Genomic DNA, 17,451 nt, shown 5'->3' on the forward strand with positions numbered 1-17,451 from the left:
AATACAGCTCAATAGGACATCTTCCAAGTCTACAAGAAAGTTATTCAAAAATTATTTATCTCCTATATAATAATAATAATAATAATAATTTTATTCTTATATATCACCAAAGCCATGGAAATTCGAGGCGGTTTACAGCAAGAAGCGCTGGACAATCAGCGAAGAGGTTACAATGAAAGTGAACAGTACAATCTTACATAATGATAGAATTGGAAAGCTACATAGTTCTTAGCAGAGCTGTGTAGATTCTTAGTTTACAAATCGATTGAACAAACTTGTTTTTACCAATTTTCTAAAATTGAAGTAGGATGAGGAGAGCGTGTTAAAGTTACTAAGCCAATAATAATGCCTGGAACACGCCAAATCTACCCACTCATGGTGTATCTAAACCTCCTCTATCCATTTTATCATTTATCAACTAATCTGTTGATTAACCTTTGATCAGATTCTAAGCTCACCTCTTCTATTTTTTTTTTTAAGTTTCATTAATATGTCAGGGGCCATCCAACCATGATGCTGGTAAACTACAGAATGTTTTCCAGGTCCTCTGAGCTGCTTGCAGGCCAAAGAACCCAAATTGTTATCCTGCCCTCCCTCCTCCCCAAGAATGTAACATATCCCAGCTTAAAAGACCAAACCTCTCCACGATGGTCAAGACTAGGGGCCTGCTGCATTCCTTGACAACATGGGATCTCCTACTAGGTCAGCAGTGCTGCAATTTTCCGCACACATTCCCACATTCCTTGAAGCCACCACCCTCCATGTGTTGACTGTTCACCTGGGGACAGCTCAGGAGCTCCCACTACTGACACAGCCAAAACCCTACCTCCCCTAGAATGTCCCCTTGTACCTACTCCCTGAAACGGTCTAACCAGAGCAATCTAGGCCACTAATGCTGGGTGTCCAGACTGGAGTCCCTCAACGAATCACTTCTTCCACCTTGTACTCACTCCACATATGTCAAGCAGGATGATGCCCTTTACATACCACCATCTTGGGCATAGCTATGACCACAAGGAACTGATGGCATAGAAGTAAGCCATGCCTCAGCCAAAAGCTTGGCCTAATGCATTGGCATGGTCATATCACAAATTACTGCTACTGAGGAGAGAACATAAGAATAGCCTTAATTCCATCTTCACAGAGGCCAATCGAAGTCACAACTAGTAGCAGCATTCCATGCCACCAATCCAGGGCAAGGAGGGGCTTCTCTTGTGTTTGTCTCAACAGTATTTTATGGACTTTTCCTCCAGGAACTTGTCCAAATCTTTTTTAAAACCAGCTACATCAATCATTATTACCACATCCTCTGGCAACCTATTCCAGAGCTTAACTATTCTTTGAGTAAAAAAAATATTTCTTCCTATTGGTTTTAAAAGTATTACTTTGTTACTTCATCGAGTGTGCCCTAGTCTTTGTAAATCTTGATGTAGTAAAAAGTCGATCCACTTGTACCCATTCTACATCACTCAGAAAAATGCTGGCAAGCCATGACAAGCACTTGGAAAGAGGAAAAATCACTAATCGCTGGCAAGCAAGATACCCACCATTCTTCCTGTCAGAGCATCCTCTCACTGGATACCCTTCAGACTCCCCCTTCTGAAATCTCCCGAGATTCCCTTTTCCCAACAAGTCCACAGTCTTGTTTCCATAAACATCTCCTCCATCGATGCCCATTCCTCCCCTTCATCATTCCCATTCCCATCCCCAACCTCCCCCTGTGGCAAGGCACCCTTTACTCAGCTGCAGTTTATTCCCCTTGCTGAGGACTGCACCCTCTTCGCTCCCTATTAAGTTTTCTGACAGTGAATTATTTTCATTCTCAAGTGGAGGAGTAGCCTAATGGTTAATGCAGTAGCTTGAGGATCAGGGGGGAATTGAGTTTGATTCCCACTACAGCTCCTTGTGACTCTGGGCAAGTTATTTAACACTCCATTGCCCCAGGTACAAAATAAGCCTCAGTTATGATTTTATATTGAATGTATTTTATTAAAGTATAAAAAGAAACAATATTCTGTACAATTGTCATTTTATAAATACAAATAATACAGAGCAAGGATCAACAAAACCCCTGTCTCCCTTCCCCTTCACATATATCCCCTCTACTATAAAAAAAACTGAACAAGCCACTACAGAACTAGTATTTTAGCCCGTTACATTAACGGGTGCTAGAATATATGACTGTCTGGCTTTCTTTATTTCTGTCTCCCTCTCCCTCCCGCTGTCTTTGTTTCTGTCTGTCTCTCTCCCTGGCCCCCTTTGTCTGTCTGTCTTTCTGTGTCTCTCCCTGCCCCTGTGGCTTTCTTCTTTTCTTTCTGTCTGCCTTCCTCCCGCTGTCTGTCTTTCTTTCCCACCCACTTCCCTGTGCAGCAGCCACAGCAGCATTCCCTCCCCATTCATGTCCCTGTGCAGCAGCATTTCCCCCCACCCTACTTCCCTGTACAGCAGCATTTTGATCCCTCCCACTTCCCTGTGCAGCAGCCACAACAGCAGCATTCCCTCCCCCCACACAACTTCTCTGTGCAGCAGTAGCGTTTCCCTTACTCCCCCCTTCCCTTCCCGCAGTCCCGACAAACCTGCCGATTCCAGCAGCTTGTGCAGCACTCTACACATGCTACTTCGGGGCCTTCTATTGCCCTGATTTACTCTGGCATGTCCCTGATGACATCATCAGAGATGCGGCAGAGCAAATCAGGGAAGTAGAAGGCCCCGAAGCAGCGTGTGTAGAGTGCTGCACACGCTACTGGAATCAGCAGGTTTGGAGTCGGGACTGCGAAGAACGTAGTGGCTGGAGTGGTTTGTCGGCGCATCCCTTCCCGCCCTACGAGGTGTCGCCATGGCTCCTCTCGATCCCCGCCAGCATCGGAAGCCTTCTCCGACGCTGGTGCGGCTGGTGAGAAGAGCCGAATATTGTGGAGAACAGGGAGTCCAGCGCTGGCGGCCAGTCCTGTCGGTGAGTGTAGGTAGTTGCTGGGAAGAAGTAAGGCTGGGAACTCGCGCATGCGCACTCATGCGGCCACAGACCTACGGATCATGGAAGCACGCAGTTAAGAGTGCGCATGCACGGCTAGGGTTTTATTATTTAGGATGCGACACAGAAATATCATGCTAACAGAATACTGCAGTCACACATGACAGGAATAGTGTTAGGGGAATGCAACTAGGGCAACTGCCCCCTAGTCAGAGAATACCCTAAGCTGCTGGAAGCTAAAGAAGCACTGCCTGGGCTTTGCAGTCCCCAGTTATGTCTAACACCAGCTCTAGCAGGATATATATTTCAAATCTGATATATTCTAATCACAAAATAGAAATAAAATTATTTTTTTCAACCTTTTGTCATCTCTGGTTTCTGCTTTCATCTTCTTTTCACTCTCTTCCCTCCAGCGTCTGCCCTCTCTGTCTCTTCAATCCAGCATCTGCCCCTTCCATCCACTATCTGCCCTCTCCCCCTTCCATATGGTATCTGTCTTCTTTCTATGCCCTTCTCCCCTTTCCATCCAGCCTGTGCCCCCTCTCTCCTTTTTACATGATTCATTCCAGCTTCACTGCTCTCTTCATTTTTATCTCTCCTACATCAGATCTAGCATCGTTGTCCCTCTCTGCTTATTTCTCTGATGACCCCTTCCCATCATCAATTTTTCTACTTTCTCATGTCTGTCTCTCCCCTTCCCCTCCTCTAATCACTCTGCCAGCTGTTTCCTTCCTTTTTTCCTTCTCCCTTCCCTCCTCCTCCTGTCCAGCAGTACCTCTCTTCCCTTCCTCCCCTCCCAGCAGCATCTCTCCTTCTCCTTCCATCCAGGTCCAGTAGCAGCTTTCCCTTTTTTTCCTTTGTCCAGAAGCTTCCCTGACTCCTTTCCCTCCTCCCCTCCCAGCAGCATCTCTCCTTCTCCCTCTCCAGTAGTAGCTGTCCCTTTTTTTCCCTTGCCCAGCAGCTTCCGATTCCTTTCCCTCCTCCTCTCCCAGCAGCATCTCTCTTTCTCCCTCTCCAATAGCAGCTGTCCCTTTTTTTTCTCTTGCCCAGCAGCTTCCCAGATTCCTTTCCCTCCTCCCCTCCCAGCAGCATCTCTCCTTCTCCCTCTCCAGTAACAGCTGTCCCTTTTTTTCCCCTTGCCCACCAGCTTCCCAGACTCCAATAGTGGCTTTCTCCCCTCCCAGCAGCTCTCCTTACTTCCCAGCGCAGCAATTCAGGAAGGCAGCCTTGGGTCCTTTGTTGGGTCGCACCGCCTCTGAGGAAAGAGGAAGTTGCATCATCAGAGGCAACCACGACTCAGCAAAAGCCCCAAGGCTGCCTTCATGAATCGCTGCACTGGGAAGTAAAGGAGAGCTGCAGAAAGGGGAGAAAGCCACTGTCGGAGGCTCCCCATGATCTCTCCTGCTCAGCGTGGACCAGCTAAAAATATCTTGTTGATCTTGCCGGCCCTGCACAGACTGGCAGGAAATTGAACTTAATCAATCTCGCCGGCCCTGTGCGGACCGGCAGAAATTTCCTGCAGACTGGCGATTGAAGAGCAGTGATCTATACTGCATACAGTATAATATGCAAACCTCTGATTGTAAGCACAGAAAGATGATTTATCAAATCCTACCCCCCCCCCCCAAAAAAAAAAGAAATGCTCAGACAGCTGCTTAAAGAAGCCCATGATTGTTCAAAGTGGAAGTTAGAATAGTCAGAGTATTTCTACAACCATAGAAGTGTCTTCACCCGGAAGTAGGAGAGTGTGTGGTGCAGTGGTTAAAGCTAAAGCCTCAGCACCCTGAGGTTATGGGTTCAAATCCACACTGCTCCTTGTGGCCCTGGGCAAGTCACTTAATCCCCCCACTGCCCCAGGTACATTAGATAGATTGTGAGCCCGTCGGGACAGACAGGGAAAAATGCTTGAGCGCCTGAATAAATTCATGTAAACCACTCTGAGCTCCCCTGGGAGAATAATATAGAAAATGGAATAAATAAATAATTGAAAGCAATGAATGAGAAAACTCTTTAGAAGTACATTGCAAATACAGCATTTTCTGACATCAGATAAAATCTGAATTGAAACTATGTACTTCTTGTGTTTATCTACATGTTCATGTAGGAAGGACTTTGCAGCAAGCTTTAACAGTCAATTCTGAACTTCAGAGATAGAAGAATGGTACATTATCCTCACTGAGAAGCTTATAAAGCAGAAAGGAACAGCAATACAAGTCATATATAAAAGACCTAAAACATTCATTTTTTTAAGCAAGAAAAATCTGAATCACATGCCAAGGGGCATATAATATCCTGCTGCACATTTTTTTCTTTATTTCAAGGGGAGAAGCATGCAAATCTTTTCACTTTGATGAAGTGAAAATGAAAGAGACTATAGAATTTTAGAGCTCCCCTTGGACTGGAGCATATATACAGTATTTATACACCCTCAATTTTTGGGTAATTTTCAGTGAATTGGTGTTTTCGTTCTGTATCATGCTGCAAAAGCTGTTGGAATCTGGAAATCCTTGATGGGAAAGTGTTCTACTGCATGAAAATAGAATTTCTGAAAAGTAGGGGAGCGAGATTGTTCTTTTCCAGACAGCTGGCAGCAGTTTACCAAGTGGTTATAGAGTGTCACACTTTTCTTAATAGCACTTTCTCAACCTAAGGATAATAGGGTTTTCATAGACAACAATCCTACATAAAGCAAGATACAATCCCATTAAAACTGTATTAATGCAAACATGGTATTCTTATGCAATTGTGGATAGCAATTTGAAGGTGTTTATCAGTTTGGAAGTCTTAGGGCTCCTTTTACAAAGCTGCGATAGAGTTTTTAGCACACGCAGAATTTTAGTGCACGCTAAACCCGTGCTACCCATATAGAACTAACGCCAGCTCAATGCTGGCGTTAGCGTCTAGCGCGCGCACTAAAACTGCTAGCACAGCTTTGTAAAAGGAGCCCTTAGTGAAACAATGCTTTCAAAACAATATTCTGTAGATTCCTTTATAACTACACTGTTTTTAATATGCTGAACTTCATCTATAGTTCTACACTTCTCCCTCCCTATTCGTGGGGGTTAAGGGCAGAGCCGGCCCGCGAATAGGGAAAAATCACGAATAACATTTGGCTGGCTCTGACCCACCCCCGGACCTTACCTGGTGGTCTAGCGGTGACGCAGGGCAGGAGCAATCTTCCTACACTCCTGCCCCGTGTAGAGCCATGCTGCTGAGTTCCCATGGTCTCACGAGACTACAACAGACCACGTGAACTCACGAGACCACGTGAACTCACAGCACAGCTCTGCATGGGGCAGGAGTGTAGAAAGATTGCTCCTGCCCTGCATCACCGCTAGACCACCAGGTAAGGTCCATGCTCCGATCGCTCCCCGCTACCTCCGATAGACCCCCCGCCACCTCCTATCGCCTCCACGCCGCCTCTGATCGCCTCCCTCCGCCTCCGATCGCCCTCTTGCCGCCACTGATCACCTCCCTCCGCCTCCGATCGCCTCCCTCCAAGTCCTGGGGTCGTTTTTTTTCGATGCCAACAAGCGATTCTGAGTGGGGAGGGGGGGGCTGGGGAAAAAAATGTGGATAATCGAAACCATGAACATCGAAACTGAGAATAGGGAGGGGGACGTGTATAGCTGCTGAATCTCTCTCTTCACAAGGCCTATTAGTATTTTTATTACATTACATTAGTTTCTTTTATTCCGCCAATACCTTGCGGTTCAAGGCGGATTACAAAAGGAAGAGATTCTGGTCATTTCCAGAAGATTATAATAATAATAATAATAACTTTATTCTTCTATACCACCACAATCTTGCGACTTCTAGGCGGTTTACAATCAAGAGAGCTGGACATTCAGCGAATTACAATATGCAGATAGTCAGAGGACATACAGAGAGCAGTGACTTCAAGAAAGCAAGAAGATAGAAATACAATTTTCTGAGCAAGAGTATAAGATATACAGTTTGATAGGACCTGTTTGGAATAAGCCGCACGTTTCAGAAAATACAGCAAAATATTACGATATGATAAAGATAACAGTTTATATGTATCACAGCACCGTGAAATTCAAGTGGGCTAAGGAGGGGAGAGGGGGTAAGGGTAGGAGGTTGGGGGAACCGTTATTGGGGAGAGAGAGGGGAGAGCGGGTCAATTGTTTAGGTATTTCAGAAACAGGTATGTTTTTAGGCACTTCCTAAATTCCCCGTAGGTAGTGGGCGAAAGCAGTTGATCTAGGTCTTTACCCCATAAGGCTGCTTGGTGAGAGAGAAGGTATTCATGGTGTTTTTTCAGTTTGCAACCTCTAACTTGAGGGGAAATGAATTTTGAGTGTGTGTTTCTCTTGAATGAGAAAAGGTCCGTTATGTACTTGGGGGCAAGTCCATATAGTACTTTGAAGCAGAGGCAGGCAAATTTAAACCTTACTCATGCTTCCGTTGGCAGCCAGTGCAACTGCCGATAGTAAGGTGTCACGTGATCAAATTTCTTCAGCCCGAAGATAAGTCTGACCGCAGCATTTTGCATTATTTGAAGACGTCTCATATTCTTTTGGGAGATTGCTAGATAGGCGATGTTGCAGTAGTCAAGTTGACTCAGCACGAGGGATTGCACTAGGATTCTGAATGCTGACGTATCGAAGTATGATTTAATGGATCTGAATTTCCAGAGAGTAAGAAAACCCTTTCTGAATAGGGTGTCCACTTGTTCCTTCATAGTTAGGCATTGGTCTAGAGTAACACCTAATATCTTCATGGTGGGCTGGATAGGGTAGTTGAGTTTATTGATGCATAGTGGGGTTTTATTGTCAAGCGGGTAAGAAGAGGCAACAAAGAATTTTGTTTTTTCTGGGTTAAGTTTGAGCTTGAAATCTGTCATCCATTGTTCCATCTCATTTATGGCATCGGATGCCTTGGGAATGGTTTCCGAGATAGAGTTAGCGAATGGGATGATGATCGTAAAATCATCTGCGTAGCTGAATAATTTTATCCCTGTGGGAAAAAAGGGAAGGGAAGGGAAGCTATTGGCTGGAACATTTGGAGTCTGGTGATGGAGTAAGGATATTGGTTGTATCAGAAGTTTGGCTTGATATTTTTCTTGAACAACCTGGTTTTTATGAAGGTTCTGTAGTTTGGTGCTGAAATCAGTAAATTGGAGATGTAGCTATCTAGTTTTGCTGCTTGCGTGGCATGTAGTCCGTCGTGTATTTTATTACGCTGAATGCTTTTGATTGGGGGGTGGGTGAAGGGTATCTGCGTTCACCTTGGTCTGGAAGACTTGTTCGCCGCCTATACACAAACACCTGGATTCTATAACCAGCGTCCAAGTCAATGGCCACCTTAAAAGTGGCCGCTGATCACATGCCAATCACTTGAGTGCGCCAGTTACAGAATCACATCTATTCAGCCAAGATCGGTGGCTGAAATGTAGGCCCAAAAACCCTGACCTACATTTCAGCCACTGCTACACTGCATCAGCCATAAGACAATCATAGCAGGGGAATTTATCCCCAATCAGCTGAGCCTGCAGGGCTCCAAGTTTCCAAGTTTATTTAAAATTATCTATCCTGCCCTAGGGAGAACCTTCAGGGCAGCTTACAGTCTAAAATATAATAAAATAACAATACAATGTACAAAAATAACCCACACATAATACATAAAATTAGGATTCAAGGGGAAAAATACATTAAATTTAGCAAAGAAAAAAAATTAACATTAGGGATATTCTTCTGTTTTCCAAGATACCAATAGCGCTACCCGTTAAACCTGAGAATATGCATTGGAGAAAAAATAGGTTTATAAGTTTTCCTTGAACTTATCAATGGAAGTTGTTGATTTAAGTGCCAATGGTATCAAATTCCAATACTTTGGACTGTTAAAGGAGAAAATTGAATCTCTCATTTGTTCATGTACAATTTCTTTTTATGATGGAATTATAAGCAATTGCTTATTTGTAGATCTCAAATTTTTGCCGCGGCTTAGGGGAGCCCTGCAGGCTCAGCTGATCAAGAGGAATTCCCCTGCCACTATGAGCTCAGCCAGCTGCCATGAATAAAGGACTCTCACAACCAGCAGGAGGGATACCCTCTCCCTCCTGCCACCCCTGCCATCCTGCCACCCCCGCCCTCCTGCAGCAGGATGAATGCCCACTCCCTCCTACCAACCAAGCTGCCCTTTCCCACAGCGGGAGAGATGCCTACTTCCTCCCATCAACCAAACTACCCTTTACAACCAAACTACCTTCCAGTAGCAGGAGGGATACCCACTCCCTCCTGTTGCTGTCACCCACCCTCCCAACAACCCACCACTCCGCCCTGCTCATCCATACCAGTGTAAGGAAGGCCGGCCAGAGGGATGCCTACTCCCTCCAGCTGGCAGGCCCACCTCTTAGAAATGGTGGGTCTTCCCCTTCCTGGTGCCTTAGGCCCTGATTGACCAAGATGTCTAAGGCCCATCCCCTAGGAGGGGCTTTAGGCACCCGGGCCAATAAGAACCTTAGGTCTCCCTTCCCGGCGCATCCTGGGATACACTGGGAGAGGCCCAAGACACCCATTGTCTCTGACTCCTCTCACCTTAAAACAGTTTTTCTCCATAGAGGGCTCAGGCAGTGACACCAATTCTCATAGGAAGGAAATTGTGGAGGCAGACATAGTCAAAGTTGAAGAGGTATTTAAAAACCTTTATTAAAGTAGGTTAAAATATTGTCTGACATGACCATGTTTTGCCCTGTTTAAGCTGCTTCAGGGGCTTAACTTTTACCTTGATGTCAGTGAAAAACATTACCATTAGGCACTGTAGGATCGCCTGCCTCTAAAGGAGGATTCTGTGTCTGCCTCCATGATCCTTCCTTCAGGAACTAGCAGACCATTTTCTACTTCTTTCTTAAGCAATTCTCATAGGCAATTCTCTTGGGATTCCCCACCAGCCACATCACAGCTGTAGCACTGTTTGGTGGACCTAAGTTCAAAGGGTTTCTATTTCTTTCAGTTGATATTCCATTATAAAATGTAAATTGTACTTACAAAAAGTTAAATATACTAAGCTACAAAATTTTGTACCATTTAGTGTTTATTTTTACTGAAATTTAGTAATAGATATAAGTGGCTCTATATCAGTAGTTAAGTCTCATGAGAAAGTTTTCCTGTGCTACCACTGCCAAAAGCTTTGTATGTTGCTGGCTGTGCCAAATATTTCTAAAATTTTCCTCTCTTCATGTGGTGGCAGCAGTATAAGGAACCAATGGGCCTGGGAGAGAAGGCTTTCAAGTTTCTGGCAAGCTAGTTGTCCTCATAGCTCTCAGCCCCTTCTATTGTTGTAAAATGTATAAAAAAATAAGTGTTCCTTGACTGCTGTTAAGCCCTGGCAATCGAGTCAAATGTCAACTCCCCCTAAGGTTCTTCCTGGTCTTGTCTTCCCCTGAAGAAACCTGTAGAGAGCAAAAGCTTTCCCCATTTGCTCCTATATGCTGGCTCCATTTTTTAAAATAGCATTTTCTGATTCCTAGCAGTGTGTTGCAAACTGGCCTTACAATATTAAAGGAAAGTCAAAAAAAATAATGTTTCATCACTAAAATATTTAGTTCACACCATGGTAAAAATGGTTTTTTTAAAGCAAATATATAAGAAATATAGCAGACAGTGAGAGTCAAGTACATGAAGGGTATGTAGTTTCAGTCCTCGAGATCCCCACATAGGTCAGGTTTTCAATGAATGCATAGGTGATAGATTTGCAAGCACTGTTCTCCTTAATCTACAAATCTATGGCCTGCATAATCATTGTGGATATCCTGAAAACCGGACCTATCAAGGACCGGAATTGCCTACCCCTGGAGTAAGTGATTCTACCTTAATTTTCAGTATGAGTTGCTGCATCTTGAAATATTTCATAACGAATAAGCAAAATATTCTTTTAATTCTAGCTCAGTAACCTGAAACAACTGACATTTGTTGATGTGTCTGCAAACAAGTTTTCCACCATTCCAATCTGTGTTCTCCGCATGTCAAACTTGCAGTGGTTGGACATTAGCAGCAATAACCTGAAGGATCTTCCAGAGGATATAGACAGGTAATTATTTAGAACCTCAACATTTGATGGCAGAATACCTATACATTGTTACTGACAAATTTCATGTAATATTCAAGCTTACATTCCACTGCTTTCAATCATCACTGTTGTATAGAGTAGATTAATAAATCCATAAATAGTAATATCCCACACACACAAATCATCCCTCCCAACCTAAATTATCTACCCCATCATATATTAAATGTTTCTAAATCACCTTCTCATTTATAATCAGCAAACAAACTCCCAAAAGCTCTCTGGTATACCCTCAGATCAAACTGAGATTAGTACAATACTCCTTAAGAAGCCATGTTGTTCCTGAGACATCTGATCTTGGTTGTGTTTATGACCTTTTCTCTGTATGCCCGGTAGGGCGGGTTTTTTTCTGGATTGATGGCGACCAGTGCTGGATGCAGTACTCCAGGTGAGGGCGCATCATGGCCCGGTACAGCGGCATGATAACCTTCTCTGATCTGTTCGTGATCCCCTTCTTAATCATTCCTAGCATTCTGTTCACCCTTTTCACCGCCGCCGCACATTGTGTGGACGGCTTCATCGACTTGTCGATCAGAACTCCCAAGTCTCTTTCCTGGGAGGTCTCTCCAAGTACCGCCCCGGACATCCTGTATTTGTGCATGAGATTTTTGTTACCGACATGCATTACTTTACACTTATCCACGTTGAACCTCATCTGCCATGTCGATAGTTGTATCTTGCTATTCAAGAGATAGTTTTGTATAATTCAGCGGTGCTGTGGGAGGTACATTGAATGAACATTTAGGGGAGGAATATATACAACAAGAGAGCTAATATGGTTCGATGAAAGATGTCATGAGGTAAATACAGTCTGTACAGTCATTAACTAGTGGTTAGCTGAGTACTTGGTTCAATGGTAGTAATGGGCTGAAGAGTGATTCAGTGCACCTATATCCCTGGGAGTCTGTTGTGTTTAAGTCTGTTAGACGTTGATGGATGTTGGGCTTAGTTGCCAGTAGAGTTTATGAAGTCGAAAAGAAAGGTCTTTAGTTTCTTGTGAAATGTGGTGTAGTCAGATCTAATGGCTGTTGGGAGGTTGTTCCAAACTTTCACACCAGAGAATGTGATCATTGAGTGGAATATGTGTTTATACTTGAGGTTTTTTGTTGTGGGTAGGTTCAACTGTTTCCTGTCGAGATTTCTGGGTGAAGTGGACCATGCCAAAGACAATAGGTGAATTAGTGGTGTGGCAGAGCTTCTTTTGAGTATGTGGTGCATAATGTAGGATGTTTTGAATTTTATTCAAGATGAGACAGGTAGCCAGTGAAGTTGTCTGAGCTAGTTAGAGATTGAGTCGTATTTTTTCAATCTGAATATGAGTCTTATTGCCATGTTTTGTATGAGCTGCAGTTTGTGGCTAAGGGTGATCTTGATACCCATGTAGATGGAGTTGCAGTACAGGCTTCTAAGCCCAAAATAGTCACCTACATATAAAACATGCCCACAATCCACCACATAACTATGGCCAGGATTCACTAACAGGCCCAATCTGGGCAGGTCCGACGAATTCAGAAAGGAAAGATATGCAGATGGGGGGCGATCGGAGGAATGCCTCTATCTGCCTGCACGGATTGCTGTTGTGCGATATGCGCGCATGCGCAAACCATCTGCCCGTTCGAGCCGGGGCCGTTTTTTTTAACTTAAACTTTTTTTTTTTCTTTTTTTCTAGGACAGAGGGAAAGGGAATGTGAAACAGGACAATTGAGCCCGTGGTTTTAACCCGTTTAAGCCCGCGGGTTAAAACCACGGGCTTGCACTATGGGGAAACTAGCCTTAAGATCTTGGCGGTGCTGGTGCGGGACGAGGGGCTTGAGAGAGATCGAGAGACGGGTGTAGGACTCGCCGGGACACTACTGTTCCCTCTTCTTAAGGGAAGGGTTTTATGCACACACAGGGAAGGGTGGGAGAATCAGAGTGGCAGGAGAGATCGGGCTGCAGGAGTTCGGGGCAGGCAGGACTTCGGGGCTGACAGGGCAGAGAGCAGGGCTGCAGAAGGTAGGGCAGTCGCAAAGGGCTTCAGTGACTGGTCCTCAGCAGTCGCTTTTTTTTGATCGGCCAGCCCAGTCAGTGTTGCAGGGTTTTGTTTAGTGAATTGCGTCCCTGCCTACTTTGCATGCCGTTGCCCTCATTAGCATGCGCGGATCGGAGGATGGTCGGAAGACAGGTAAGTGAATCGGGCCGGGGTCACTAAGGGGTACACGATTGTTTTGTTTTGTGAATCTAGCCCTATGCCTACTTTGTAATAGACGGCTAACATCCAGTTAAGTGCACCTAACTATATCTACGCCTAACAACCAATTAAATGCAATTTACATAAGTTACAAGGTGTTAATTGTCAATTATCAGCACTGATTTAAGTCAATTAAACAATTACATCTTTCTTGGTGAGGGAGAGTCCAAACCGTCAAAATGACGATCTTGCCTGTAGTTTGTTACCAAATGAGTATGTTGCCAGTTTATTTTCAAAATTTCTTTTATAAAAAACTGAATGGGATTCTTACAACATTCCTTTGGTTTGGTAAAACTTCTAGAATTGCCTTAGTGTAACCCCTCCCTCTTTGAAATTCACTATTTTCAGTCTCTTGAGAGGGAAAAGTTAAACATAAAATCTAAAATTACCTTTAAAAAAATTTACAAGAAATAAAAGTTTTTGTTATTTTATTACAGTTCTAAAAGATATGGGGTTAATAATAATAATAATAATAATTAAAAAAAAGTCTAAAAAGTGTCCTAAATGGCTACTTGGATGATCAAAAAGCCTGATCGTCCAAGTACCCACAAGCAAAGCTGGCTTTTAGACGTATCTAAAAACAGCTTAGGCCTTTCCCCTGCCAGTAAACGCACAGAGAGAAAAGAGGTGTGTTTAGAGGAGGGGAAGGGTGGGCAGTGGGTGGGAGGTGGGCCGACCTACACCTAGGCATATAACAGGTATAACCAAAACATTAACAAATTGCCTAGTCGGCACTTAGACCTTTTTGACTTAGACGATGTCAAACCAGGTCTAAGTGCCAAAAAAGGGGCCGCTGAGCTGATGGCCGCTGGTGCCATCAGTTCAGCGGCCCGGCAACCTACCCACCGCAAGCATCGCGGCAGAAGAGATGCCTCATCTCCCCTACTGTGATGCCATCATTCCTCTACCCGAACTGCTGCGACCCGCGGCAGGAGAGATAGGGCATCTCTCTTGCCGTGTGTCATAGCAGTTCGGGTAGAGGAGTGATGGCATCGTGGTAGGGGAGATGAGGCATCTCTCTTGCCGTGATGCATCACCCCACCACACACATACAACATCGGGGCAAGAGGGAGCCCAAGCCCTCTTGCCCCGGTGATCGTGCCCCCCCGACTTGATCTGACCAGGAGGGAGCCCAAGCCCTCCTGGCCCCGACGACTCCCCCTCTGATTTAACGGGCCAGGAGAGAGCCCAAGCTCTCCTGGCCCCGATGATCCCCCCTCTGATTTAACGGTCCAGGAGAGCCCAAGCTCTCCTGACCCCAGCGACACCCTCCCTCCGATTTAACGGGCCAGAAGAGAGCCCAAGCTCTCCTGGCCCTGATGAACCCCCCCTCCAATTTAATGGGCCAGGAGAGAGCCCAAGCTCTCCTGGCCCCGGTGACCCCCCTACTAGATTGGGCCAGGAGGGAGCCCAAGCCCCCCTGGCCCCGGCGACCCCCCTACCCTCCACCCCCCACTACAATACGGGCAGGAGGGATCCCAGGCCCTCTTGTCCTCGACACAACCCCCCTCCCCCCAATGACTGCCCCCTCCCAAACCCCCGACGACCCACGACCCCCCGGCCGATTCCACGACCCCCCACCCCTACCCCCACCCCTTCCCCGTACCTGAACGTTGGCCAGATGGACGGGTGCCAAGCCCGCCCATCCAGCAGGCCATCCGGGTCCAGAATGTGGCCGGATTGGCCCAGGACGGAAGAAACCCCGCCCACAGGTGGGGCCTGAGGTGCCTGGGCCAATCAGAATAGGCCCAGGAGCCTTTGGACCCTCCTGTTGGCAGGGCCTTAGGCACATGGGCCCACCCGCGGGTCGGCCGGGGGGGTCCGATTGGGGTTTGGGGGGGGCGGTTGTTGGGGGGGAGGGGGTTGTGTCGAGGGCAGGAGGGCCTGAGATCCCTCCTGTCCATATTGTAGTGGGGGGTGGGGGGTAGAGGGGTCACCGGGGCCAGGAGAGCTTGGGCTCTCTCCTGGCCCGTTAAATCGGAGGGGGTGGTCACCTGGGCCAGGAGAGCTTGGGCTCTCTCCTGGCCCATTAAATCAGAGGGGGGGGGGGTCGCCGGAGCCAGGAGAGCTTCGGCTCTTTCCTGGCCCATTAAAACAGAGGGGGGGTCGCCGGGGCCAGGAGAGCTTCGGCTCTTTCCTGGCCCGTTAAATCAGAGGGAAGCGTCGCCGGGTCCAGGAGAGCTTGGGCTCTCTCCTAGCCCGATAAATCGGAGGGGGGGGGGGGGGTTGCCGCGGCCAGGAGAGCTTGGGCTCTCTCCTGGCCCATTAAATCAGAGGGGGTATCGCCGGGGCAAGGAGGGCTTGGGCTCCCTCCTGGCCAGATCGAGTCGGGGAGGGTGCATGATCACCGGGCCAAGAGGGCTTGGGCTCCCTCTTGCCCCGATATCGTCGGAGGTGCTGTGGCTGCTGCGGGGCAAGAGGGCTTGGGCTCCCTCATGCCCTGATGTTTTCAGGGGGGGGGGGGGGATTCGTAGTTCGACATGGCAGGAGGGCTTGGGCACCCTCTTTCCTGGATCGTTGTGGTGGGGGATTCTGTAACCGATGTTGTTTTTGACAGACACCGGTTGCAGAATCCAGCTTTTAGGCGAAGGACTGGCTCCTCCTTCGCCTAAAAGCCCTTCTGTTGGATGTTTGGGGTTTAGGCATTTTTTTGGTTCATTATGGCCAAAAAAGTGTAGACGTTGTGGGGGTGTACTTTTAGGCGTAGCGGTGATCTGGGCGTTTAGTAGAGGCAGGCCATAATCAAAACAAGGACGTTTGTTTTGGTTATGGACACTTATCCTGCTTCTGCTTTGAACGTTTAAGGACTTAGGCCAAAATGGGACTTAGACGTTTTTTTTGATTATGCCCCTCCACATATCTAAATAACTTTAACATAAAATCCCAAATAAACTTTTCCTCATAGAATTTAGTCCTTTCAAAAGATTTTTCTCACAGATATCAAATGTAAATTTTCTCACAGGACTCCGTTGTTTATTTTACGCAGCCGTTGGGTACCAGCACTTCTTTTTTCTTCTTTTGAGATTCAGTTTTGATCAACAGCAAACCTACTTCCTAACTTACAAAGGGAGCAAAACCCTAACACCCTGAAAAATATGTTTGTTGCTTTAATTTTCTCTAACTACCCATAGAAAAGAAAAAATAATTGAAATTCCCTAACTTTTCCAACCCTAATGTATTTTAAACTATTCTCAAACAAACCCCAGACCAACCTGTCTTTCAAACTGAACTCTTCCCAACTCTTTTTTCCTCTCTGGCAGTTTTAAAATCCTGTCCTGCACTGCTCACTGCTATGTGATCTCATCAGACCTGATGCAGACATAAACATTCCAGAATTCTCACTCTCAGGCAGGCAAATACAGCATTAAATTACCCAGCTAACAAACAAAACTTTTCACTTCAAAATAAAAACTTCTATCAGATCTTCTGCCCTATAAACTATAACATATTTCAAACTTATTTTTGTAACCCTTGGTTACATTAGTATCTTTGCAAAAACCACAACCGGCGGGAGGGGTAAATTTTTCAAATTTTTATAGGTATCATCAAGCCTTTATTTTGCATCAGGGTATGTATTAGATCCTTCCTGGACTCATGGAGAATCTACCAGATTGGTTGGTACTGGAAAATCATCTTATGGCCCCATTACGGCTTAACCATATTTTGAGTATCAAACTTCCTTGAATATACAAGGACAATATAATTCTTCATTCTACCTAGACTACATTAAAATTTATCAATACCTTTACTCCTATTCCAGTACAACAATCCATGTGTCAATCCCTATGGTTAAACTCCAAGATACAAATCGGCGAGTCTAAAATCCTCTGGAAATATTGGTTGCAGGCAGGCATACGTACTCTAGATGATGTGATTTCAAATGGGAAAATGGTAAGTTTATTACAATTGCAACAATCATTTGGCATATCAAAGTCTTAAGGGTATAAATGGTTGCAGTTGAAACAGGCCATTCAGAAAGAGTTCCCTGACTGGCAAAATTTAAAGAATCAGTATAGCTTGCCAGGCCTATGTTTCCAGATAGATCTGCAAGGGCATCAGGCCGCCAAGTGGTGCAAATTAATATCTGATTATTTGACTAAAAAACCAAAAACAAGCCTAAAAGATATTTGGAGTATTGAAACAAAGCAGCATATTTCTGCTA

General features: G+C 45.6%; 1 protein-coding gene across 2 annotated transcripts in view; it reads left to right on the forward strand.

Moving 5' to 3' along the window:
* The window catches only part of LRRC2 (leucine rich repeat containing 2), a 218,740-nt gene that overhangs the window by 153,598 nt on the left and 47,691 nt on the right, over window positions 1-17,451 (forward strand). For both annotated transcript variants that reach the window (XM_033928498.1, XM_033928489.1), the window contains exon 6: window positions 10,878-11,023. In XM_033928498.1, the coding sequence (XP_033784389.1) occupies window positions 10,878-11,023 (146 nt within the window). The remainder of the gene's footprint in view (window positions 1-10,877; window positions 11,024-17,451) is intronic.

This window comes from Geotrypetes seraphini, chromosome 1 (assembly GCF_902459505.1).
Source record: "Geotrypetes seraphini chromosome 1, aGeoSer1.1, whole genome shotgun sequence".
Lineage (NCBI taxonomy): Eukaryota > Metazoa > Chordata > Amphibia > Gymnophiona > Dermophiidae > Geotrypetes > Geotrypetes seraphini.